Source organism: Halyomorpha halys, unplaced genomic scaffold, assembly GCF_000696795.3.
Source record: "Halyomorpha halys isolate HHAL.00 unplaced genomic scaffold, Hhal_1.1 Scaffold518.1, whole genome shotgun sequence".
In the NCBI taxonomy this organism is placed as follows: domain Eukaryota; kingdom Metazoa; phylum Arthropoda; class Insecta; order Hemiptera; family Pentatomidae; genus Halyomorpha; species Halyomorpha halys.
The window spans coordinates 213,232-239,705 of record NW_027110901.1 but is presented as its reverse complement, the minus strand read 5'-3'; the positions used below and the strand labels follow the sequence as shown (position 1 = coordinate 239,705).

Below are 26,474 nucleotides of genomic sequence, written 5' to 3'. Positions count from 1 at the left end.
AGAGGTCAGTGGTGGTATAATAATGAAGTAAGTTTACGAGCTCTTCAGGAAGCTAAATGCAGTATGACAGCACCTCAGTCCCATTTCATCAAGTTGGAAAGACTGAGGGGGCTAGTTACATGTTACAAGAATGACAGGATGAGTATTCATACGACTATTCTTTGCTTTTTACTATCTCTGATTTAATAGAACATTGAGCTTTTGTTCTAAATTCTTGAAAATAATGTTTTAATAATAGCTTAACTAAGTGCTTTTTTTTTTTTGGTCATATTTTATATTTAACAAGTGAAGGCATACAATAGGGAGACAGGACAAGATTTTCATGACAGTCCCTATACATGTCTTTAGACGATCCCTCAACTTTGGATCTGTGTGTATTTTGCCTGAGGGTTAAAAAAAAAAAAAAAAAGCATTTTTGGCGACCAGGTCTATCTGTCTGTGCTACTATTATCTTTTGAGCATATTGGCTGATTTTGTAACTTCTTTTTTTATTTTGTATAATTTCAGCCCCTGATACCTTGCTCAATAGCTGAAAACATGTTTTTCTCTTGACTGTCAACGCCAGCTGAAAATTTTGATGTAATTTGCTTCAAGTCTTATGTTTGTGGCCTTTTAACTTTTCACTTGTAACATAAATCGTTGAAAAAAATATATGAAAAATAGAAAACTTCATTTGCTCTCTCAACTCAAAAAGTATACATTTTATGACAAACTCATTATAGGTTTTTTTTTAAATGTATTAAAAGTTAGTTAAGGCATTTGGATGGAAATTTTATTCTCTTTGAAACAATTATAAAAATCAGGCCAGTATTAGCCAAGAAATGGCGCATTGAATTTTGTAACCTTATTTTTAAAATATTTTGTTTAGTTTCTCATGGAATTTTTCAAATTATTTGGAATCCATACTGGAACATTCCATATGTTGGTATGAAGAATAATTAAATTGTCCAATAATAAAACTAAAAAACTAAATAAAAAAAAAATCTTTATCAGACTAATATTATTGAAGATAAATTAAGGAATTACTGTATTGGTCTTAGCAGCCTAAGTGTTAAAGGAAAGTCGTGTGAGCAGACACAAAATATTGGTTTTGTTTTCTCGAGACTATTTAGATTAAAGCAATGGGTATTTTTGTTTTATTTTAAAAAGTTTGTTTTTTTTATTTGAATTTCATTTTTACTTGGTTTCTCGTCTCATGTCTCATTGTTCAATTGTCTTGGGTGCCCTTCGTAGTTTAGTTTCCTTGCCATTTTCTTCATTATTAGCAAATAGTAAAAATTGCTTTTCAGTTTGAGCTTAAGAATCTCAGTATCATTCATGATTTTTAAATTGTTTTTATTGGTAAAATATCAATGAATACATTTACTTTTTTTTTTCAGCTGTGGATATCTGATGATGGGACAGATATAATGCCGGTATGTATAAATCATTTATGAATTAATTTATTTAATGTATTTGATTTGTTTTCTTATTTTGTTTATTTATCAACCTCTGTGAATAAGAAAAACTGAACATCTTAATTATCAAAATATTGATATGAGGAGAAGATGGTTTGAATTGGGGTTGGCAAAGATACACAAATAAACAAAACTCATTTATTTGTGCCAATGTTTCGACCTGAATTTCAGGCTTTCATCAGGGTTGACAAACCAAAACGAGATAATAACCTTAACTCAGAGAAACATGAAAATAAAATTATAATAAACAAACATGGAAAGATGTATACAAATAAATTAAGTACATAGTAGTTGATTGATACTTATGGAAGATAAAATATAATATTGAACAGGTAAGAATTATACAAAATAAATTATTAAAAAAGAATAATTAAAAAACACAGTGTTCAAGTAAATAAACTAATGTCTATTTTTTTATTTACTTGAACACTGTCTGTTTTTTAATAATTTATTTTGTATAATTCTTACCTGTTCAATATTATATTTTATCTTCTATTAGTATCCATCAACTACTATCTACTTAATTTGTTATGTATATTTCCAAGTTTTTTTATTATTATTTTCTACATAAAATTCATTTTGTCATTTTAGAAAGAAATGTTAGCTGTTGAATTTGTTGAAGAAAAAAAATTGTGATGATAATGTACAAAAACAAAAGCATAATCATTTAGTGGTTAAAGTTTTTACTGAATAAAATTGGGGTCTGGTATCCAAGTGTCATGACATCATGAGCGTGAGTAATATAGGCAACGATAACTCTAGTCAGTGGTTTAATACTTTCAAAATAAATAAATAAATGAATGAAAAATAGAATTTTGTAATTCATTTACTGAAAATTAGTTTCTTGGTATAAACCTAAATGCTCCATTAAAACAGGTATTTTCAGGTACCTCATTCTCCAAACTAGTGTCCTATAATACTTTTAATTGAGGAAGTAGTATTGCGTAACACAACGCTGATGTGAAATTTATTGTCAATTATTTATGCTTTTTTTTTGTACAAAATCATTCTTAACTCCGAAAAAACTTAAACATAATTGTTATCTTATATAGAAACTATCCTATACCTCTGGTATATCATAAATTGAGTGCCAATTCTGATTCTATCATTCAATTAAGTGTGAATATTTTTGTTCAGATGTGGTGCCCTCCAACACCACCACAAGATGATGGCGACGTTTACATCGATCAGGCGTTATGCTTACTGTATGAGCCTGAAGTTATACCTGACTCTCAACTTCCTCCTGTATATATTAAAAAAGAGAAGAAACGGAGTAGATTTGAGGCTGGTCTTCCAGAAGGTAAAATATTTTTCCAACCCAATAATACTTTCAATAATTTAAACGTTTCTGTTATATCCAGTATATGTGTGTATCTGGTATGGGAACTGTTCTGTGAATAACTGACAAGTTGCATTTTAAATACAGTCAGTATTTTGAAAAAGTAATTGGTGCTTTAAAGTAAGCAACTCATCTTTCAACAATTTAATACTTGCCCTAATATTCTGATGAAAGTTACAAGTTTTGTGGGAGGTTGCATGGCATTGTGTCTATGAATGTTTTTTATTGTCACACATTTTCGCAATATGGTTCAGATCAGCATTAGTGCAATAATCAATAGTTATGGAGTTTTGTGATATTTTTGCAAATTTGATTTATATGCTTATAAAATTTTACTTATAAAAATTATATTTCTAAAATATGCCTGCAATAAAAAATAAATTTTAAAAGGCCATTTTTCGTACCAAATCTCTTTCTTTAAGTTAATGTCCTGATGTGTTTTGAGAAGGGTTTCTACCTTCAACACGTAATAGTAACGACAAGACTTTTCAAGAAGATAATTTTAACAGACAAGCTAATTTCTAATGCTTGTGGTAGGATCTCCCTCAAACATTTAGTCTAAAGGCAATCCAAGCTAATGTTTTTTCTTAAATTTATTAAGCTCTAGTATTTAAATAAAGAGTCAATATGAAAGTCTTACTCAATTGATAAAATATATTTTTAGTATTTTGTAAAAGTAGATCCTTAAGTTTAACCCTTTTGAGACTGAATAGAGTTTTCTACCTTATGGGCCCAGCAGCCAAAGACTTGGGGCCGAAGCTACCACGGAGAGCAGGAGTGGCCGGTTTCAAACCGCTATCTTAAGTCTCCTCTTCCCTTTTGATGCAAATATGTCAAAAGTAATATAGGACTGTCGCTTCCTGGGGTTCTTAATGGGGAGGGTCCAGCTGGGAAGGATTGCCTTTTTTTGTGTTATGATCTCTTGTGAGATTGTGACATGTCGTTCATTGACCAACCTATTTGCTATAATTGTCTGTTTAAAAATTCAGAAGTACCAGGCTACCAAGGAGGGCGTGAGTGGTGGGTTTCACACCTCTTTCTAATTTCAAGTGGTCCGAGCTGACAAATCAGCTCATAGTCCTGGGAGTATTAATAGTTAAGACGTATAATATTTCTTATAAATAGTAGTCCCATGTTGAAAAATCAAAATAAATTTTTTGAGGGAGATGTGTTGAAGCTTCAATAATACATTTTTTAATCATCAGATCAGGGGTTAAATTGATCAAGTGGCGTTAAAAAAATAACACTACCTAGTCCACTTAGACCACAAACACAATGTTATGAATAAATTTGTTACATGAGAGATCCAAAATTATTTAGTATATATTATTGGTTTGATACACCATATATATATATATATATATATATATATATTGTGTTTAATGGATTCTTTTACTTCTGCATGTTTATAATTAATAATTTATTGATTCTTTGTAGGACGAAGTCAAACGAAAATTCGTCAGAGAGAAGATTCCTCATCTCTTTTACATGCTCCACGCTCCCTTTTTGATAGACCAACTCCTGCCCTTATAAAAATGAGACAAGAGCTTAAATTGCAAAGATATAGGGGACACATGCGACCGACCATTCAAGGCAGTATTGCAAGCAAACCTTCAGTGCCCTTAAAACCACTCCCTGAACCAGAGCATGTTCCTGACTGGCTCGTCCAGGAAGATTGGATGATTCTTCAGGTATTTTTTATTTTTAGACTTGCTTGTGTGAAAGTATTTTATGCAAGTAGAACCATATTCATTCTAAGAAAATGTAAGATAGTGAAGGTGTAACTGTTATTTATGTAATGCTTTATTATGGTGTGACTAATTTTTTGTGAAGTTTGAGAAGTGGGTGAGAGGGGATACAGTCAGCAAATAAACGAAACCTTATTTATTTGTGCTGACGATTCGTCCTCAATTTCAGGCCTTTATCAGGGCTAAAAAGGAAAAAGATATAACAACCATCACTCAAAGAAATATTAAAATAAAGGAAAATAATAAACTAACAAATTTGGAAAGATACATAACAATAATTAAGTAGAAAGTAGTTGATTAATAACAATAGAAGTAGTTAGTAGTTAATTGATTACAATAGAAGATGAAATATAATATTATAGAAGTAAGAATTATACAAAATAACTTGTGAAAAATAAAAAAACAGAAAGTGTTGAAGAAATACACATAATGAAAGGTGCATAAGAAAATGTAAATGATGATTAATGAACTTAGTATAATAAGATATCTAAGTAAGGTCTAAAATAATGAAAAATAATTTGAATCATCATAATGAAATGTATGAAAGAAAAATGTATACATGCTCCAGCAGAGTTTCTAACAAGAGTGATAGAATTTTGACTTTACTGATAAAGAGATTTAAAAAAATGTTAAATTGAACGGAAATAGTAACTGTCATAAGTGAGTAACCACCATAATGAGTAAAGACTGTTAGGATAAAATAAGGGAGAAGAAATGAAATGAAATTAAAGTTTATAGAGTAAAATATGTAAAAATTGTGAAATTTTTGTTAATATAATGGAATTTTTTATTTTAAATAAATAAAAGATATTTATTTTAATTCAAATAAGCATTGTGTAATGTATACAATTTTTAGCCTAATTAAATAATTGCCTGTTTTTTTTACCATGACGTCGTCACCCGGGTGTGCTACTTAATCTATCATTTGATACATGGAATATTTTGTAGGTTTTTTATCTGAATTATTTAATATGGACTATAAAATATTTTTGTTTTACCACACTTTCTATAAAGCATTTAAACAACATGAAATAATCCATAACAATGTGAAGAAAAAAAAATCTTTTGAACTTGTAAAAAATGTTATTGGGAGTGTGTAAAATAAAAGAATACATAAGTAAATGAATTAATATACTTCAAAAAATAAATTTGATAATAAAAAAAACTTAAAGGATTGTAAAAATCCTTAAAGGCGGCAGAACCCATAACGATTGTAGTTAGTAGAAGCTAGGATAGTGCTAAACATAGTTTGGGACTATACAAAGTGAAAGAAAATAAGTAAATACATTTATTTATCTCATGATAATATTTCTAATACTGTTAAATTAAAAGAAGAGTGGACTTAATTAGTTTCGGAATGCAATGCCTCTCAAATAATATATTAATTTAGCATAATATGTTACAGCTATTAAATACAGCAAGAAAATGGCTTTAAATGTGGTTAAGGCTTCCTTATAAGCTAAGAAATGTGTGTTCTCCTGAGGTATTGAGAAATAAATATTGAATTCTGTGTTCAATTGAGTTAGTAAAGTAAAATTACTTGATTCTAAGCCTACTAAACCTGGAAGCTCTCTCTGTATTCATCTAATTACTGGCTGCGGATACTTACAGGCGGACCCAATTGATTTTGGGTCTATTGTTATGATTTTGTGATCGATAAAATGAGATTTTACTATCTTCTTGTGGAAAGTAGCATACATACAAACAACAATTTATATTTGTTCTATTTATGAGATTATTTTATAAATTTGTTTGTCTAGTTGGGTTTAATGGATCTAAATTTGTTTTTTTACAGGCAATACAACATTATCAAGAACTTACTGTAAATTTGGTAGTTATATCACCAGGCCATACGCCAAATTGGGATTTTGTTGCTGATGTTGTCAATGTAACATCTAGAAGTTATAGATCCCCTAAGCAGTGCAGAAATAGGTAATTGCTGATAAATGTTATTTAAGATACTAGATTTATAAATTAGCTTATTATATATATATTTAAAAGGAATGGTTCGATTTTTTTTTTTTTTTTAACTTCAATTTTTTTTCACAATAAACTTTTGATATATAGAACCAATTTACATGCTGTTTTTTTTTTCAAAATGTTCCCTCTCATCATGGGAAGGTTTAATGAGTTATGAAATCCCCTATTTATTTGGTAAACAAAAGCTATGAACAAAATTTAAGGTTATTGGCACGTAGCTCAATTTTTTCGTTTCATAATAACATTTTTTGAATGGTGATGTAATTCCTTAAAAAACAAAACAAAAAAATACAGCAATATTTATTTGTCATTTTGCTGCTCTGAATTAATTTATTTTATGTTTTGGTTACATATATATAAGTACAGTTATAGATGCATAGTATATTAAGTGTATTATATGATTCAAAAAATAAACTAATGGTGTTATTTGGATCCAAATAGGTCCATCTCAATTTATAGGTCAAATAGAATTTAATGGTTTATTAGGTAAATTAGATGCATTGTTTTAAATTCATTCTTAACAAGAAATAACATTTTACTCCTACCATTACTTAGTATTTGTAAACCTCATTATAATATCAGTGCAAAGCTGGCTTATATGTTATTATTTATTTATATTAAATTAAATTAAATTGTTAATTTTCTTTTACAAAACTATGTTTTAAAGTTTTCCACTAATCCAGCCATTTTACTAATACTTTGTTTTCTTTCACCTATTTGTTTTATTTTAAATTTTGTACAATTGTTTAATTTGTTTTTTTGTTTTTTGCAGATATGAATCCGTAATAATGCCACGTGAAGAAGGGAAACTAGTGCTTGATAGTCCTAAAAAGCAAAAGAAATCTAAACAAATGTATAAATTACCTCAGGTATTGTTAGAAATTTTAGTTTGTTTAATTTTTATTTGTAGACATTACAATCAACCTCTATAACTAATTGGCATAAGTACTAATGCTAGTTGTACATATTTGTCAATACCTGCTAAGCAAATTGATTTATTTTTACTTTCATAACATAGCTAAACTTTATTTTATCATTTGTCCTGGTACTGAAAGCCAGTGAAGGTGGCTTAAGAATTTGAACCACAAACTAAAAATCTAAGTGAAGAAACATGTAAAAATTGGGATGGATTAAGTTTGATAAAGGTTTAACCAAATTATTTAGTCCTAGAAAAGTGTACAAGTTTTATTTTATTTTATTTTTTTTTTTGGAGGGGGAAATACAGAGTTTCCCAACAAAATGTCCTTCAGGAAAAATTTTATTGGTCTACAAACCTCAAAATTTAGACCACTTTGATATATTTAAAATATTTAGATTACCAACTTTTATGCTCTTCAATTTTTTTATACATGCAATAGCAAACTCGATACAGCATTTCAAATAAAAAAAAAAAAAAGAAAAGTTTATTTTTCCTACTTTCTTAAAAGCTGTGAAAACATGATTTTGCCAATTATTCTCATAAATCTCCCTTTTAGTTTTATTGGTTCCATTAAGTAGTAGTTATTAGAAATTTTTAAATCCCATACAAGTTAAAAAAAAATTGTTTTCATAAAAAAAAACCTATCGAACGGCATGATAGAATTCATCCACACTTGAAGGATTAAAAATATTGGTGGATTGTTATTTACTGTTATCGTACTTTAATGAGATTCACAGAATGTCTAATCATGAGCTTTAAACTGTTTTTAATGATGGCATACAATAGACCTCAAAGGTCTCAAAGTGATTACGCCAATGTGTATATATATATGTGTGTGTGTATATATATATATATAACAAATGATAACATTACTGACTTACTAATTCTAAAACTTAACTTATGTAATAACTTATGCTTTGTAGAAAAATAGTAGTACATGTTTATTTTGTTAATAAACTCATGTTTTTGGGTATACTTTACAAAGTTATGGGGTTAAAACTTAATTACTGATTATTTGGACGCTGATATAATGTGTTAAATATTTAAATATAATATTTATATAAAATTTAAAAGAAAGGTAGAATATTTATTCAAAACTCAGTAAATATTTACTGAGACTTTTTAATATATAAAGCCTCATAATTTATACAATTTATCAAACTTCCAACATACAATTACATTATACAATATTAAATTTAGAATTGTCTTTGTGTATCGATCGATTTTGTTTTTATCTCAAACAGAAAATCTTTTTTTTAATGATTAAAAGTAAAACTTTTCCGACTATCTCAAAATAAAGCTTTATATTGTGGAAAGTTTATTTTCACATCACATAAAGTAATTGGAGTATATTTAAATTTCTAAATTTTTAAAGAGGTTATGGCTTTGTCAACTTCAAAGTTTCCATTTTCTTCTTCATTAATGATTCCAACAAATTTTTTTTTATTTGCAGTCGAATTTAATAAATTTTTTTTTTTTCAAATTATCTTAATTAATATTTTAAATAAGAAAATATTTGTATTTATATGCTAGCAATTAAGTTATTAAATTGTCAGAGCTATTATCTATTTTTCCAATTTTATTTCACTTTTTAGATGAAATCCGGCAGACCATTAAGAACTTCCCAAATATTCCAACAAGACAATAATTCATCTTTGAGTCAAGTTATGAACTCTCGATTTGATGCCATCCGTTCTGTCTCGAACCGCAGAGCGCCAACTGTTAAGCCCCTGCTTGTAGATCCTGCAATGAAGAATCCAAAACACGCAGAAGTCCTTGCTGATTGTTCGATTGACTACGATAGTCCTCTAACACCAACCGAAGTGGCTGCCAAGAGAGCCGATAGGATAGCTAAAGAGAAGCAGGCTGCTCTGACTCAGCAGGTTTGAAAATTTCAAAAATCAAATCAAATCATTATTATAATCATATATTTATCCTATTTACACTATCATGGTAAAATTTTATAAAAAAAAGCTCGGAATAAATGAGTTGTCAATATTTTGAGAAGATAAGAACTTTAGATGCTATATGACATCTTTTTTCTTTCAAAAGAAAGGGAAAAAGAAGTAATTTTTTTTTTGTCTGTTATTGAAACACCTATTTGCACTTAGCTGACAATGTATTTTTAATTTTTTTTTATCCAAATATTTAAATTTTTTGGGGGGATATTTTAGGAATTAGGCGTAACAAGAACAGTTGGCAGCTCTTCCACAACTCAAGGTATTTCTAATGCTGTGCAACGTTCAACTTCTTCGAATTTGGTTACTGTCCAGTCTTCAACACCAACACCTGGAACTCCAGCTGCCAAAGGTTATTGATTCAAATGTTCTATTTGATATTGTAATGAGTAATTATAATTTAGTTATATAAAGAGAATAGGATTTTTTTCCTTTTTTTATTTGAATAAAACATATTGTGTCTAAAGAAAGCAATGGCACAACTGAGCTTTCAAAAATAAAATTATACTAGGATTTAAAAATATTTCTATTTCAAAATACTTATGATTTATTAAATAATACATATAAAAATAGTTTCTAATAAGGAAATATTATAATCACTTTTAAATTAAAATAAGTCTTATAAAAAAGTATAAATATGAAAATTGGAGCAAAATGAGTATGATCTTGATTGATGATGACTAACTCTAACTTGCTTTTGGAATCAAAAAACCCATAAGAGTCAAGGAACTCAAACTTGCTGAACCTGTTTGTGGTTGTGAATGAATGCAATGGGGTGGCAAAAATTCATGTGGTAAGGTCTTCTTACATACTAGAGTTTTTTTTGCTAGAGCTCTGTCAACAGCATTTACACATTAGAGAAAATCCAGCTCTGTTTTCTGTAGCAGTAGCATTGCCAGAGTGCTCAGGCAGATCTCTTTTTGATTTACTCTGGGCTCTATTTACTGGTGATAGTTTTCTATTTGGCAAACATCTGCTAATTGCATTGCCATTTTAGGTTTTACCACTTTATTTTTATATCCTGAGGATCCTTCACCATTTCTTTGGTCGTTTTATCTATCTTTTTATTTATTTTTCTAACATCCCTTCACACCTTAATGGTCATGTCCTATACAATTGAAAATGTTTTGTATAGGTTAATTGATTATAGGCTAATTAATCGATTGCCTTTTCTCTTATTTAGACAGTTTTTTTTTATTGTTCCATCTCCTCAAACATTGACATTAACTATACAAAATTTTAAAGAAAATATGTATACATATATTTAGAGAAAACTAAATTTAAAAAACAAAATTATCAAAATCTAACCGCAAACACTCAGTTCAATCAATGAAAAGCAGATACCGACACAAAAACAAACTTGGTACTAATTTACTCAAATTTAGCATTGAACCATAGTGACTTGAGATGTAAATATGCAATAATTATAGTGCCGTAGAAGGTTTTACAATGCTTACATGCATACTATAAATAAAATTTACCATATGGAAAAACTTTTAATCAATTGATAATTGAATGTCTAAAAGTGATAGCCTGCCCATTTGTTATGTTTGCCAGTATTGTTCTAAATACGTTGCAAAGCTATAATAAAGTAATAAAGGAAAATGCATAGTACTGATTGCCACTTTAATATATTATTTAAGATGTTCATTTCTCTTGTTGAGCAGTCTTGCTCAACAATTATCCTTTGTAGAATATTTTATTTTGAAAATAAGTATTCAAGACTCAAGAAATTCTTTAAGATTTCGTTTTTATTAATTTGTATTTTTTTTTTTTTTAGACTACTCATTAGCATTTTAAACTTAAAATTGATTTTATTGGTTCTAGGTACTAAAACACTAAGCGCCGCTCAGCTCCAGATTTATAGGCAGCAACAAGCTGTCTTGAGGCAACAGCAACAACAACAACTGAGGGTGCTTCAGTCGAGAAGTGGAGCAACTGCTACCGCAGCTCAGAAAGTTTCAGTTGCTGTTACCTCCAGTACGCCTACACAAAGGGTTCAACAGGTGAGTTATAATTTTAAAAAATATATATTTTTCGCTAAGTTGCCCAGAAAAAGTTTAAAAACCAAGAGTTCCGGAGATTTATATTTTTTATGGTGTGCGAACCATCCATCAGTGGTATACAGATTTATTTTATATTTCTGTACTCGCATCTCATACTAATATTCATCGGCTGTTTAAATATTAACTATAAATCTGTTTGTATTCCCCTCTTCTTTGGCATAATTAACATAAACGGCAGGAATATATGTATAAAAGCTGCTCTTTTTTTTTTTTTTTTTTTTTTTTTTTTTTTTTTTTTAATCAATCATGTCAGTATACATTGATCATACTAACCTCTTAATGGTTTCAAGATGAACTGTTTCCATATTTTTGAAAATTTCTCTGCAGAAATCATGAAATCTAAATGAGCCAAATTCTCTACTACTTAATTAATGTTGCTTTAATTGATTTTTATTAATTTTATATTTTTGCTTTCCCAAGATGATTTATATTTATGTAATAACTACTTTATTATAATTTAAAAGTATAATAAACTCTTTATAACTTTGTAGAACAAAACGTTTTGGTGTTGTTTCTATTTCTCATATCTCAATATATTTATCATTGTTATTATAATTTGTTGAATATATATGGGGTGTGACCTGCAAAACTGATTTTTTATAAAAATCGATGTGATAGAGGATTTTAAATCAACAAACATTAACCTATTAGACCCCAGTTAAAGATCTGTGCAATGTTAGATTTACCCCATGAGTGTTTCTATGATGCTTTATATAATTATAAAAATCTGATCTTGTCCTTTTTCTTGCGTAAAACTCATATCCAAAGTTTTATCCTGCAAAAGTTGTTATATTTTTAATTATAGTACTGAATTTGCTGCATATATCCATTTTTCCAATGTAAAACTTGTTCTATCCAAAAGTTATTTTGAATTTTAAGTATTTAATCAATCTTTATAAGAAAATTTTTCATTTTCGCTCTTAGGACTTATAAGTTCAATGAATCAAATTTCGATTTAGTATTTAGTACCTCGAGAGAGGTACTTAAAGTTTGCAGAAATTTACTTATGTAGGGATAGTCATTAGCAACCTGGTAAATACCCCAGAGGTTGTATAACGGATATCCAATGCAAAGTAGACCTATTATCCTGTCTGCTACATTGTAATGGGGCACAGAGATGTTGGTAAAGAAACCTAAAAGCAATAATACGTGCCTGAGTACCTTTCAACCCTTACTTATGGAAGTAAAAGATGGGTTATGAGGGTAGACAACTTGATTACAGTTGCTAAATAGACGGAGAAGCCTTGGAAAGAGCAGGAAGGACTGTATCAAAAATGAGAGAGAAACTGTATCAAGAATACATAAGGGAGAAGCTGAAGTTAGCGGGACTTAAGATCTTGCTTAAAACTGGCTGTTAAAGTTGTTTTGTCATATTTATCTAATGGAGGATGAGAGAGAACCATGGGAAACAATAGGAGCTTAACCCACTGGGAGGAGGGTGGGAGACCATCCTAGAATTTCCTACCAGGAATCTATACAATGGATTGGAAGAAAGAGAAGAAAAACCCTTCAAAAAATAAGACAAGGCATTGGATTGAGTTTCTTTGATGTTAGGAATACAATGTAATGAATCTACAACTTTTATGTTTTCTTTAAATTCAGTTTCCACGAATATCAGGAGTTTTATAGGTTACCCCCTCTTATGTATCTGCATATTCATATTTTCTTGTATATCTTACGAATTATTTTGTGTTTCTTAGGTTAAGGGTGTGACGAGGGCTGTATCAGATACTGAAATGGTTGCATTGTTGAAGAGGCAACAAGCAGCAAAAAGTTCATCTCAAGGAACTTTGACTTCAGCTCAGATTTTAGCCCAAGCTGGTATTCATGTATGTTTTATTATTATTTCACTTTATTATAACATTTATATTTTTATTTTTTAATGTAATCATTACAAATTGAAATAGATTTTGAGTTTTTTTGCCATAAAGGATACTTTAAACTAGATAATTTAAAGGCATCAAATATTTAACAGTTATTGCTCTGTACTGCTTTTGTAAATGTTTTTCTGTAATTGAGACTTGTATTAAGTTTATGTACAAGTATGTAAATTATTGTTAGTGGAAGTAGGTAAAGTAGACTTTTTTGGTTAATAAAAACTTTATGGTACTTATTTTACAGATTTTTCTAAAGTTGATTCTTATTTAATTTTGGTGCAATTTTTTTTTTAGTTAAAAATAAAAATCACATTAAAATGGATGATCATGAACCTTGGTTAACAACTACTGGCACTATATTTTGTAGCTCTATACAATTTAATCACTTGTTCCATCAGTTCATAGCACATATTTCATGTGGAATTATTATTAGAACTGCTTTATTGTTACCTTAACTACAGGGACTCCCCTGGAAAACAACTTAAAAACACAATTTTTTAAAATTGTTTTCTTTTAATATCCATTATATAATGTTTAAAATGTAATATTCAGCCAAATAAAGTTTAAATACCTGTTTTTTTAACCATGGCGACCATTGTCGTCACCCGCCTATGCCACTGAATCTATGTATGCAATCAGCTGATACATGAATGTTTTTGGGATTTTTTAAACTGAATTATGGAATAAGGACTCTAGAAAGTTATTGTATATCACCATATTTTCTATGGAATATTTAGACAATGTGCAATAATCCAAAACAATCTAAAAAAAATAAAAATTAATAAATGACCTTTTAAACATGTAAAAAATGTTATTAGAAGTATGTAAAATAAAATAATACATAAATTTATGTTTCCAAAAATAAATTTGAATTAATTAGATTATAAAAGAAATTTGAAGGATTGTAAAAACCCTTAAAGGCGGCAAAACCTAGGACGATTGTAGTTGGTATAAGCTAGGGCAGTACTAAACATGGTTTGGGACGATACAAGGTGAAAGGGAGGTGCTAGAGTTTTTCCCACCTCTCCGAACGCAAGCTAGAAAAATAACCTCCCTTGATGATAGCTTATTGTCATGGCCATGGTGTTCAAATGGATGATCATGAACCTTGGTCAACAACTACTGGCACTATATTTTGTAGCTCTATACAATTTAATCACTTGTTCCATCACACTAGAATGTGCTATCTCAACAGATCACATTTCTGTATCACTTAATGTTATGACAGATCATATTCTATCTACCGAGACCTAATATGACTTTTTTTTAATATGCATCAAAGTTGATTTCGAACATTGTTTTGGTTAATTGATGTTTTCTGATATTCTCTTATGTAAATATACTTATAAAAAATGAATTAATCAATCTGATCTCTTATTTTTCTATTATGAGGTAACTTTTAAAGTTTTGGAGTGTTTCGTACCTGAATGCAAGATGGATTACTTTTATATTATAAAAATTGGTTGATTGTGTATAGGCACAGCAAACTTCTGCCTCTGGACAACAGGTCGGGCAGGTGGCAACGTTAGTCAAAACTGTGCCAGCAACATCTTTGCCTGTTACTGGACTTACGTTACCACAGGTAGTCTTATAGAAATATATTATTGTGCTGAATTTTGTTTATCTTTATCGTAATTTATAATATAAATAATAGCTTCTTTATAATGCTGTCATCTCGTCTATTACTCACATAGTTTAAGGTAAAAAATTTAATTTTGGTTGCTGAAATGGTACTAATTACTTTCATATATTCTAACCTTAATGAAATAAAAATATAAGATTGCTAGAATACTAAAGCATTTTTCTAATTTTGTTTTAGATGAAAGCTGCTCTGGGTTCTGGTTTAAAGGCAAATGCTGTTAGTTCTCAGCAGATTAGACAGTTGTCAATTCAACAACAGTTAATTGCACAGCACCGAAAAATTCCACAACAAAGAGTTGCGCAGATTGGACAGGTACATCTTCCAGTTAAATATCACATTTAAAAAGTGAGAAGTGTGTACGTAAGGTGGCTCTACACGCTTGAGTATTTGTAGCTACATTCAGAGGAAGCAGCTTGGAGCTTTCTAAGGAGAGCTTGACCATCGCCTAATGCCTATTCTATATGTCCAACCACCCTTTTATTTTAGTACATTAATCTCTATCAATATATAAATATATCACTCTTAAGTCAGTAATATTTATGTACATTAATAACTTTTTTCTTGACTGTTGTGTATATATATATATATATATATATATTTTTGTGGGTCTTGATGATCGCTCAATAATAAAACTATATTTAGGTGACGTTTTGCAAATTTATTGTTTGCATCTATTACAGTATGTTCTCCATTACTGTGATACAACTAACTAGTTTGCAGAACTGTTCTGGAACAAACCTCGAGTAACTTGTATCACAGTAATGTAGAACACACTCTAATAGACAATTGGCCTGACTATACAAATAATAAAGTTGCGAAATGTTGCCTAATCATAGTTGTATTGTTGACTCATCCTCAAGACCCACAAATATATACATTTTTAATTATTATAGTATGTACATTTTTGTTGTAAAATGTAATTAGTATTTCTAATCAGTTATTTAAACTATCAATATTTGTGACATTGAAAAGTTCTTTCTAGTAACTGTTAGAGGTAGCTCCACACCTTAGTTATATTACACGAAATAGAACTTTTCTTCATGGTTCCTATTTGATTAAAAAATTAACAATACTTACTATCTTCATGTTATTTGTTTTTGAGTCTTAACTATTATCGCTAATTTAAAAGTTGTTATTGATTCGCAGGTGGCAACAAAAGGTGGGGCAACTGCTCAGTTAATTGTACAGTCTCAGAAGTCTATGCCTACAACTGTCACTATGCAACAGATCCAGCAAGTTATGAAGCAGGTTCAACCTCAGCATGTTGTCAGTGTATGTTCCTCCATGTTTATACTTAAAGAATTATTTATTTCCATTTTTGAAATGAATAAATTCCATGCGTTTTGACTAATCCTCAATAATGTTTTTATTGATATTTTTCTTATAATTTCGTAAAATTTCAGTTGATGTTATTAATGCCGTCTTCTCTCTCTCTTTTTTTTCGTATTATCCCGGACATAGAACCACTGTTACGGTTGCCATGGTGAAATAAAAACAGTGGCGATATCTGCGTAGACAAGGGAGTTACGGTTGCCATGGTGAAATAAAAACACTGGCAATATCTGGGTAGACAAGGGGTGTTACGGTTGTCATGGTGAAATAAAAATACTGGCTAGATCTGCGTAGACAAGAGTTGTTACAGTTTTGGGAAAAACAAAACACGAGCGATATGTTTAGAGGAGTGGGTTTTGGTTTTTGAAGGTGACAGTTTTGATTTTTGGATAAGTTATGACCGTTCAATGTAAAGAGGTAATAGTTTATCAGCCCCTGTGACTTTACTGTTTGAACCGAAATAGCACCATATGAGAAATGTTATCGTATGTGTTTTGTTTTTTCAAAATTATGGTGTTCTACTTCAATGGTCGGGTATAAAGGTATATGTCAGTTATATTGTTTCAGGGTTGTCGTTATTTCCAAGAAAAAATAACGTGGCGCCTAAGGAACAATTTATTCTTTATTGTTTTGTCTTTTTTCTCCCTTTAACTCACCCCCTTCCCCGCTGAGCGTGGGCAAATATAAACGATAAATATATAACTATGGATAAGTCAAAATTTGCGGTTATACCACCATAGTCAATTAGAATTTGTTTTCTTCAAAATATCTACTACAAATTATAATTAACTTGACTAAACCTACATAATGTATATTTTATGTATAATCTTTTCACTTCCTTGAGACTTGTTTTTATTATTTAAATAAAATAATTTAGTATTAAGTTAACTTATTAAAACTTTTAAAATTTAATGGAAAAGTGACAAAATAGATGATTTGACTGAAATTAAGGATCTGGTCAGAATAGCTTGCAATAGTTTTAAAGTTATCGGATGTGAGGTGTAAATTTATATATAAGATTGTCCTTGAGGATGGCTAACATTAAACATTAGCCATTTAAAGAAATAATGAGTGTTTTGAGACTTAACTTGAATACAAATTATTTTATTTAAACTATATGACCTATGTTGTTTGTACGAAATTCGATTTATTATCTGGACCATTGGATTACAGATATTTTGTAATTTTGTAGGTAGTAGCTGGGAATAGCTCGAATGCCAATCGAGGTGTAACAACGCTTGAGGCTACTAGCAGAGCTGGAACTCAGCTTACCAGTACAATCAAACCAACAACTTCCCAGCAACAGCAGGCAATACTTACTCAGGTAAAATATTAGCGATTATCTAAATCTGAAATTTGATTTTTATTTTTAAATATCATGATATCGTTTTGATTAAATCTTTTGGTGAATAACGTTATATTCTTGTCCCTCCATATGATATTTCAATTGTATTTTTTAAAATTTAAATTAATTAAAACTTCCTTCATTTTGGAGGAGAAATTACATGACTCAAGAATTTCGACATTTCAGTCGCAGAGGTTGCCTTTTTTGAAGTTACAATTATTGATTGTGTACCAGAATTGGCCTTGACATGTATTTTAGAATTTTAAATTTAAAGTTTAATTATTATATTCACTCATATATTATATAGTTATAAATATTGGGATAATTAAGACAATAATATGGTATTATTATGCTCCTTTACTGTTATGATTTCAATTGAAGTTGTAAATTTGATTATTTAGCTTATATTTGCAAAGACAATTTCCGGAAAATTAAAGACATGTTTTAAATTAGGTTTCAGCCGTTCTTCAAGGTGGAGGCGCTGTTAGACAACCTGTCAGAATACAAACTTCCGCTACTCCAATAGTGGCAGTAGCCGTCTCACAAGCTCCTACTGTACTTACTCTGCCCCCTCAACATGATGCGGTAAATACCTTCTTTTTTTTTAAACATCTGGCTTATATCATCTATTATATAAACATCAATTTTTGTTTTAATATTTATTTCTTATGTCCATACTAAATCATTTTATGATCACACATCAACATTCCACTAAATAATAAAATTTGTACTTTTAAGTGTTTTAATTTTAAACAAGTATTCATTTCTTATTTTTCTTTAAATTTTTAGAACCAGCCTCAATGAGAAGATTAGAAGAAATATCCTGTAGATATATTGTATAGAAAATACTTATAAAATATAATCATGAAAACCTATGATTATATTGCTACACAAACTGTTTATTTTTACTTTTTAAACGATTTCAAATTGTATTTATGTATGTATGTATATTATTGTTTTAATTTGTATTACTATATTTCATAGTTTTTTTGTAATAAAAGTCTGAGAATTTATTATGTATGTATTTTAGGGTAGTAGTAATCATAATTTTTTCATGAAAACAAAAATGTAAATACTTGTATTATATATAATTTTATTTTTATTTTTTGCTTAATTTCGTACTTACATTTGCTGTACAAAATTCATAAAATTGTAATTAGCGTATAATCTTTATTTTTCCATGAATTTTTGTTTCTATGAAACTTGAAAATTGTAGCTAACTAATTAGCCTGTTATTTGTATTTTGTTAATACACTCTACTCCTTGAGTTATTTGTAAATATCGTACCAGACTTCTCAAAACGTTAGTTGTTAGAAAAAGAACTTAGTTTTCGTTTTTGAAATTTTGTATGCATTCTTTAAAAATATATTTTAAAATATTATTTATTGAAATTTAAAATTTAATATCTTATTCTTTACATTCAATTTTACCTCTTAAACTAGAGATTATACTTAAATTGAGATAATCGCTAGAAGAGGTGTGTAATTTTTCAAAATGAAGTTATATTCATTGCCTGCTAAACTACAGATTATACTTCAATTGAGATAATCGCAAGAAAGGGTATGTAACTTTTCAAGATGCAGTTATATTTATTGCCTCTCAAACTAGAGATCATACTTAAATTGAGGTAATCGCTAAAAGAGGTATGCAATTTTTTAAGATGCAGATAAAACCTTACCTTATTATGAAATTATCTTAGTTCGCTACAATATTTTAATAATTATTATTATAGTCGATGCTTGGTAATTAGAACTAAGAGGGTTTGAATTAGCAAAAAATTTGGATTATGTGGCAAAAAAAAGTTACTTCATAATTAAAAAATCAATAGTTATAAATTTATTCTTGAACTATTTCCTTGTGAAATTTTCATTTCCTTGAAACTTGAAATCATTTTCAAAGCCTCTGACTGCATCTACTTCAGTAATAGAATCTGAAGATGCAATTAAAACTATATTAAATATGTTTTCCCCAATCTAATTTTGAAAAAGATATGTAATTTAAAAATTACTCACTTAACTTGGCACTTAATAATTTTTTTTCTACCCACTAGATGCATTTGTTGAAACGGTACAAATTCTTTGTGTGTTTTCTTCTACTTCATCTTGCTCTTCATGACTTTCTAAGACATTGGAAATTATTTCTTCATCTGCTCGAAGTTCCCATTCATCTTCTTTCCATTGATCCAATATTTCATTTTGTCACTAGTTATTTCATCTACTTTAGGTGGTGGAACTTAAATTTAAGCTCTTCAATACTGTTTAAACATCCCTACTTTGGTTTGGATTATAGAGTAATCTGGGTCAGCAAGATTCCACCGTTCTTACAAAAAATTTACTAATTGTTTAAATCAAATAAATTTTATCCAATTTAAGTATCAAAACCACCTATATTTCTTTATAAGTACAACGTTTTGGCCAATTTGACCATCCTCAAGGGCAATCTGAAATTTGTATTTAAGATTGTCCTTGAGGATGGCCGAAGCGTTTGACTTATAAAGAAATAAAGATTGTTTTGAGACTTCAATTGGATAAAATTCATTTTATTTAAACATAATAACCAGCCTCAAGAAAGTGAAAAAATTATATACAAAATTTACTAAGTATAATAATGGAAGGAAGGTGAAATTAAATTATAATATTCTTCATTAAATATGTAAAAATAGATCAAACGCCTTTGAAAATATGTGTCCATCTAATCATGTACTAAGTATTTGGATTATTATTTATAGTCGGGATTCTTGTCCTTAAGACAGTTTTAATCACCCTATCTCTTCCATCTTTCAACAAAATGTAATACAAAAAATGTATTTATGCTCTCCTATTGTTTAAGTCATTGTTAAATATAGATTCGTTACAGGAAAGAGCTTAACTTAAAAGGGATCAGAATCAATACTTAATTGGTTCAGAGGCATATCTAATAGGTTACCATTAATCCTCAAAGCATGAAAACTCTACTCAGTAAGATAATTCCTGGTACTGTAGGAGATGAAATTTCCAAAGGTTTAGTCCTTGCAGCAATGTTTATTTCTCTCTGTAAGGTATTCATAATCATATAATCGAGAGGATAACCAGTTCTACAGGCATTTGCTGTAGATCCTGACAAAAGGACAGAGAGGGGCGAGGAGTGTTCCTCTCCAACTTGGTAAGGGTACTCTAATAGGTAAAGGAATGTGGAGAGATCCAGAGAATGCAAAGCTTGATAATACTACAATGCATATTTCTAAAAATAGAGTTGAAATATACTGATCCACTAATGTACATTATTACTCTGCTTACTAAGGAAGGTGAATTGAATCTGTGAGGTGGATTTTAGTTTATTGCCCTTGTGGTACTTCTGGACTTAAAAACGCCAATAAGAGACGCTACTTATTAACAAACAGGTTTTAGTGAAACAGACGATTCAATTGTGATCTTTATTAAGTCTAGTAATACAATATAATAATAAATGGTTATACACAACTGTTCGAATCTAGCTGTGGCAGATAATTATTTTCTGTTTTATTGTAGCCATGAGTCAGCCCTGTGGGTTTGGGGGGGCTCTCCGGGGTCTACTTGGCCTCATAAAGTGGATACCCTTAAATTGGTAAAAATCTGGCAGTCAAGCGTGATTTTGACCAAATCACCTCTTAGCACAACCAGTCTAATAACAGTACTTCCTTACAAACTACTGCGACCCTGACACTTCGACGGTACATATTTTTTTTTTTTGTAGACAACTTCAGCAACAACAATAACAAAGGTATTAACACATTTATTACAAATAAAAATATGCTAGTTTGGCTGAAGTCAATGGTGGTTCAAGACTCAGCAGTTAGGTTGCGCCAGGTTGGGTCTATTAGTTACCTGAGTGTACACCAGATATTTTTTGTTTCAAATATTTTTATATTAAAAAGTAAAATTGATTTGGATTTAGTAAAATTAAATGGGGGAATTTAATTTTTAAAAATCAAGAATTCAAGAAATGATTATAGGATGAAATTAAGTGCATTGTCACCAAAAGAGTCAACTTTAGAGCCTTACAACATGGGGTCCAATATGTGTCCATTCGACCAATATTTCACATACCTATTATTATTGATATCAAAGTTTAGTAAATATATTCCAATATTATTAATTCAAAATATTGGTATTTCTACAAAGAGTAGAAATTTAATAGAAAGCTTAAAAAAAAAAAATCGATATTGTGTTTAAATATTTTCAATCGATTTCGATAACAACATTTATTAATGATACTCCAATATTATTATAACAAAATATTTTAAAGAAATCAAGGCTACGTTAAAATCTGATTTGTAGCCTGTCAAACCAGGCAAATCAAACTCTGATTTGTAAATGCCAACTTACACCATCGGAGATCTAAAACTAATTAGTTTAAAAATCACTTATGATAAAGTTATATTACAAAATTAAGACCTGAGAGTTTGATTACTAGGTGAAATTCTGAATCCAACAATCATTGAATCCCCCCACCACATTAATGAAATATAAGAACTGTAGGAACTTATACTTGAAACAGAACTAGTTTTGAGGCTAACCCAATAAATGATGGGAATTGAATTGGAAATATCATTAAAATATATGAAACACAATCATAAATAAAAAAAAATTAAAGGTTCTTTTTATTGATTTATTCGGCATTTAATGAACACACAGTACAGGATGTATAATTAAATAATATTTAACATTCATTCACTATTATATATTTTGGTAACAATTAGATCGTTATCAATTCTATAGCACGAGTATCAAAATTTTTTTTATTATACAAATCACATAAATCTATTGCAATTTTAACTATTTCTTAGGAAGAGGCTTGATTCTCAGGATTTTTAGGACCAGTTTGAGACAAATGGTGAATAACGTCAATCCAATTCCACCCTCTCGGCCTTTCTCCATGACAATCGACTCTATTCCATTGCTTCCTTTTCTGAGCCTTTGTCAAGTGACATTTCTTATCTTTTTTCTGACTGGTACCTTGCTCTAGTTCCTTACTTTCATCATCATCGTCATCATCATCTTCATCGTCTTCATTAACATCCTGAAATAAGTAATTAATACTCACTAGGTTGCACAGAAATAGTAAATTATTTTTGACTTGAGTTCAAAGCATAAAATATTTTGGATCATATTCCTATCTTGCACTGATTGCAGAGTTTAGAAGTTTTTTGTTCACAGTAAAATCAATTGCATCCAAGTTTTTTTAACTGAATCAAAGATTAGTGGTCTGACAATAATAAAAATGGACAAAATGCATTTTGATGTGGAGCTTCTCAAATATTGAGGGGAAAAATATGTGTAATTCGAACGAATTATTATTACCTATATAGAGATAAAACTTATAACATAATTTAACACCAAAACTGAAAGAAAGCAATTTAAAGTCAGAACTCTTGAAGATTTCATTGTAAATTCAATTATATAGATACATATTGAAAAATAAATAAACATTACAAAATTAAATTATAAAAAAATTATTATGAGGAGTTAATAGTTGACAATAGATTAATACGAGATGGTCAGGGGTACAGCCATCAAAGATATACAAAACTTATTTATTTGTGCTGATGTTATGACCTGAATTTCAGGTTTGTTAGAGCTGAAAAAACAAAAAATGAGATAATCATAATTCAGAGAAATATGAAAATAAAATAATAAACAAACATGAAAATATATATAACAAAGTTATTCTAAGTTTTAGTTATTATTATTTTCTTTTTCTTATAATGTTTATCTGATTTATGGTTGTTATCTCATTTTTTTGTGTTTTCAGCCCTGAAATTCAGGTCGAAACGTTAGCTCAATTTGAGCTAACGTTTCTCAAATAAATAAGTTTAGTTTATTTGTGTATCTATCTGTGTATGACCGCACCCCCGACCATCTTCTCTTAAAAAAAATTATGAAATCATCAAATACACCAACGCCAATACAGTCATGATGGCTGAGTAAATTGGGAAAGAGCCCCAGTTCAAAATAGTGTGGATCCAATTCTACTATACAGATACATAAGTTTAATATCTTAAATATATATATTAAAGATAAATCTTACATTATCTTCAGGGCTATCAGGACTTAATTTGCAATCAGGATCATCAACAATTAAGTCCAGGTATTTTTCCTTAACACCTTCAAATAAGGAGTAAGTCATTGCATTTCCAACTAAATTAAGTGCTTCATTACACACATATTCACAAACTTTTTTCTTAGTTGATTCATTGCTGAAAAATATAATTATAAAAAGAAAATATCATAACAGTAATTAAAAATAGATTGTAAGAAAACTCATGAACACAATTTTACTCACATGTGCTTGTTATAAAAAGTATTCATGTTGACATTAGGAACTTCATTGGGATATTCTTTACCCCAAACAATTTCAAGCAAGAAGGACCTGGGATCGCCTTCCTCACCAAACTTAATAAACAATCAAATTCACTAAACTCATAACAAACAAATAATACAAAATTACACTATCTATCTACCTTGTATTGATAAGTGACTGGGGATAGCTGTTTAAATGCGGGATCACAGTCATATATTGACAAAATAACTTCCCGTTCTTCGTCTTGTAATTCCTCCATAACAATTTTGAAAGGGGAAAATAAAAAGTAAAACAAAATCCAGATAAAAGGAAAATAAACACAACAGTTGGCTACTATAACTTAATTTATAGCTTCAATGTGTAAAAAAAAAACAGCAAATTGAAAACTGAAGATAAAACCTACATGGCACTTCAATTATAATAAATAACTTCCAAAAATTAATATATAATAAACTGTTCTAAGGTACTGCATGGCTAAGTGGCAGGTTACATGATTAACGTCTAGATAGGTTTCCTATTTTACCTTTATTGGCTTAGATTTTATCCGTCGTTCAAGAACGATTCTAATTAAGGGGTAACTCTCTTTGAAAAGATAGAATTTAAATTAAAGAATTTGTTAATTGACGTTTCTGTTTGAATATCCAATAAGATTCAGATACATATCTTAATGTTTATTCGTTATTATTATATTTTGTCCCCATCTATATCTTTATAAATCTTTTGTGCCATATACATTACCTATGTTTAACAATAAAAAACGATGCCAATATACATGGCTAAGACTTTCTGCTGCAATCCTTTTTATTTTTACTACATTAGTGTACTATTTATTGTAACTAATAGACTTAGTTTATTTTGAATCGTTCGATTCATTTAAAATTTAGATTCAGTGAATAGAAATAATTTTTTTTGAAGACGAAACCTGCTAATCTGCAGTAGGTGGAAGTGGATCTCACATCGTCGGGTGTACAATAGCTACTGTGAATGGAATCCTATTCTAGGATTTGATAAGTGGTCGTTAGAATAAAATTGATAACTGCCAAGTTGCTCTGTAAGGTCGTTAATAACATTGAAACCAATTCGTATATGTGCCCCCACCAATTCAATGCATAGCCAGTTGAGTTCCCTTCCGCATCAGGCTTGTCTTGTGGCGTTTGTGTTTCTGTTCAACCTGAAACCTGAACTTGGTAGCATCTAGTTCAGGATTAATGTACTATGCATACTTGAACTATAACCAGTTCAAAACAGCCCTTGCTCAGACTCAATGTTTTGACAGTAAGGAACAGTTCTAACTTGGCGTTTATGGAGAGGGGGAGAAATGTTCATGCTTAACATTATTAATGTGAGAACATGATATCTTTACTGCCCATGCTGCTGACCATCAAAAGTGGTCCTTACAACAGACTTAATAATTGCTAATTTTCGCATTGGTATCCCTGGCTACTCTATAATAATGAGTACAGGTTTTTTTTTTTTTACCTGATTCAGAGATTTTGTATGTCAAGCATTAATTCTTAGATATTTGTTATTCTGGTTTACTTTACCCTTCTAAAGTATATTATGATTTTTTTTTACTTAGCAAATTCATAACTCCTCATTTCCTTATCTTAAATAGACAATTTGAATTATTGGCTGGTCTTAGAAGAGAACACAGAGTCCTTATCTTTGTATGTATAAAAATTTATAGGCTCTAACTACAAAACTTGAAGTCCAAATATACAGGGTGTTAGACTGAATAGTTACTCTATACTGAATACTCCTTTCCAATTGAAAGGAGTATTTTCAATTGAGAATCTAATTCTAAGGTTTTGTATCAATGATTTTTTTGGACCTTAAATAACCAAAAACCACTATGAATTTTTAGTGGTTTTCGAAAGGTTAGAAAAAAAACAAACAAACATCTTTAATACAGCCATAAGCCCATTTCTATCAAAGTTTAGAAATACTTTACTAAAATTACCTCTCATCTAGGACAGATTATAAAGACTTTTCACACAGAAAGTTTTAAAAACTGAAACTTTGAGGGACCCGTTTTCTTTGTAATGAGTTTTATTATTAATATCAGTGTAATTGAGAAGTTCAGTTCTACTCTAAATTAAAAAGAAATAAAAAAGGTTTTTAAGATTTTTTTAAAGGCCATTTCATTTTTAAAGATTGATTGTTGATTTTGTTCTTTTCTTCCTTTATAATCTTTTTTAAATTTTATAATGACTTTATTTCATGTCATATTGTAAAAAGTATATCGGGTGGCCCACTAAGGCTGCTGGTTCGAGAACTATGTAACTATCAATCCCGGGCATACCTTACATAAAACAATTGAATTATTTTGATTATAGGCATAAATATCCAATGAATGCAATTAAACCATTTTCCTTTCATTAAGACCAATATAAACATTCTTTGCTATGCATTACTAATACTTATGCACGCACACATATTACAGACACACACGCACTCATCGGATTCCCTTCTTTGGTTGTTCGGGTTAAAGGT

General features: G+C 29.5%; 2 protein-coding genes across 5 annotated transcripts in view; one reads left to right on the top strand and one right to left on the bottom strand.

Moving 5' to 3' along the window:
• Positions 1 to 18,676, top strand: part of dom (domino) — a 74,057-nt gene extending 55,381 nt beyond the window's left edge. For 3 of the 4 annotated variants that reach the window (XM_014425487.2, XM_014425486.2, XM_014425490.2), the window contains exons 32-46: positions 1,380 to 1,415; positions 2,595 to 2,757; positions 4,234 to 4,487; positions 6,340 to 6,476; positions 7,297 to 7,393; positions 9,039 to 9,326; positions 9,618 to 9,753; positions 11,229 to 11,407; positions 13,168 to 13,296; positions 14,822 to 14,926; positions 15,164 to 15,298; positions 16,133 to 16,258; positions 17,511 to 17,642; positions 18,117 to 18,248; positions 18,453 to 18,676. In XM_014425487.2, the coding sequence (XP_014280973.1) occupies positions 1,380 to 1,415; positions 2,595 to 2,757; positions 4,234 to 4,487; positions 6,340 to 6,476; positions 7,297 to 7,393; positions 9,039 to 9,326; positions 9,618 to 9,753; positions 11,229 to 11,407; positions 13,168 to 13,296; positions 14,822 to 14,926; positions 15,164 to 15,298; positions 16,133 to 16,258; positions 17,511 to 17,642; positions 18,117 to 18,248; positions 18,453 to 18,467 (2,064 nt within the window). In that variant the 3' untranslated portion in view covers positions 18,468 to 18,676. The remainder of the gene's footprint in view (positions 1 to 1,379; positions 1,416 to 2,594; positions 2,758 to 4,233; positions 4,488 to 6,339; positions 6,477 to 7,296; positions 7,394 to 9,038; positions 9,327 to 9,617; positions 9,754 to 11,228; positions 11,408 to 13,167; positions 13,297 to 14,821; positions 14,927 to 15,163; positions 15,299 to 16,132; positions 16,259 to 17,510; positions 17,643 to 18,116; positions 18,249 to 18,452) is intronic. The other variant, XM_014425489.2, reaches the window with a different exon arrangement.
• A 3,582-nt stretch (positions 18,677 to 22,258) lies between these two features.
• LOC106683792 (RWD domain-containing protein 4) lies at positions 22,259 to 24,388 on the bottom strand. The gene is made up of 4 exons (XM_014425481.3): positions 24,142 to 24,388; positions 23,964 to 24,073; positions 23,709 to 23,877; positions 22,259 to 22,700 (listed from the first exon to the last, which is right to left on the bottom strand). Exons 1-4 carry the CDS (start codon positions 24,238 to 24,240, stop codon positions 22,464 to 22,466), a joined length of 615 nt encoding a protein of 204 aa, XP_014280967.1. The 5' UTR covers positions 24,241 to 24,388; the 3' UTR covers positions 22,259 to 22,463.
• Positions 24,389 to 26,474: the final 2,086 nt, after the last annotated feature.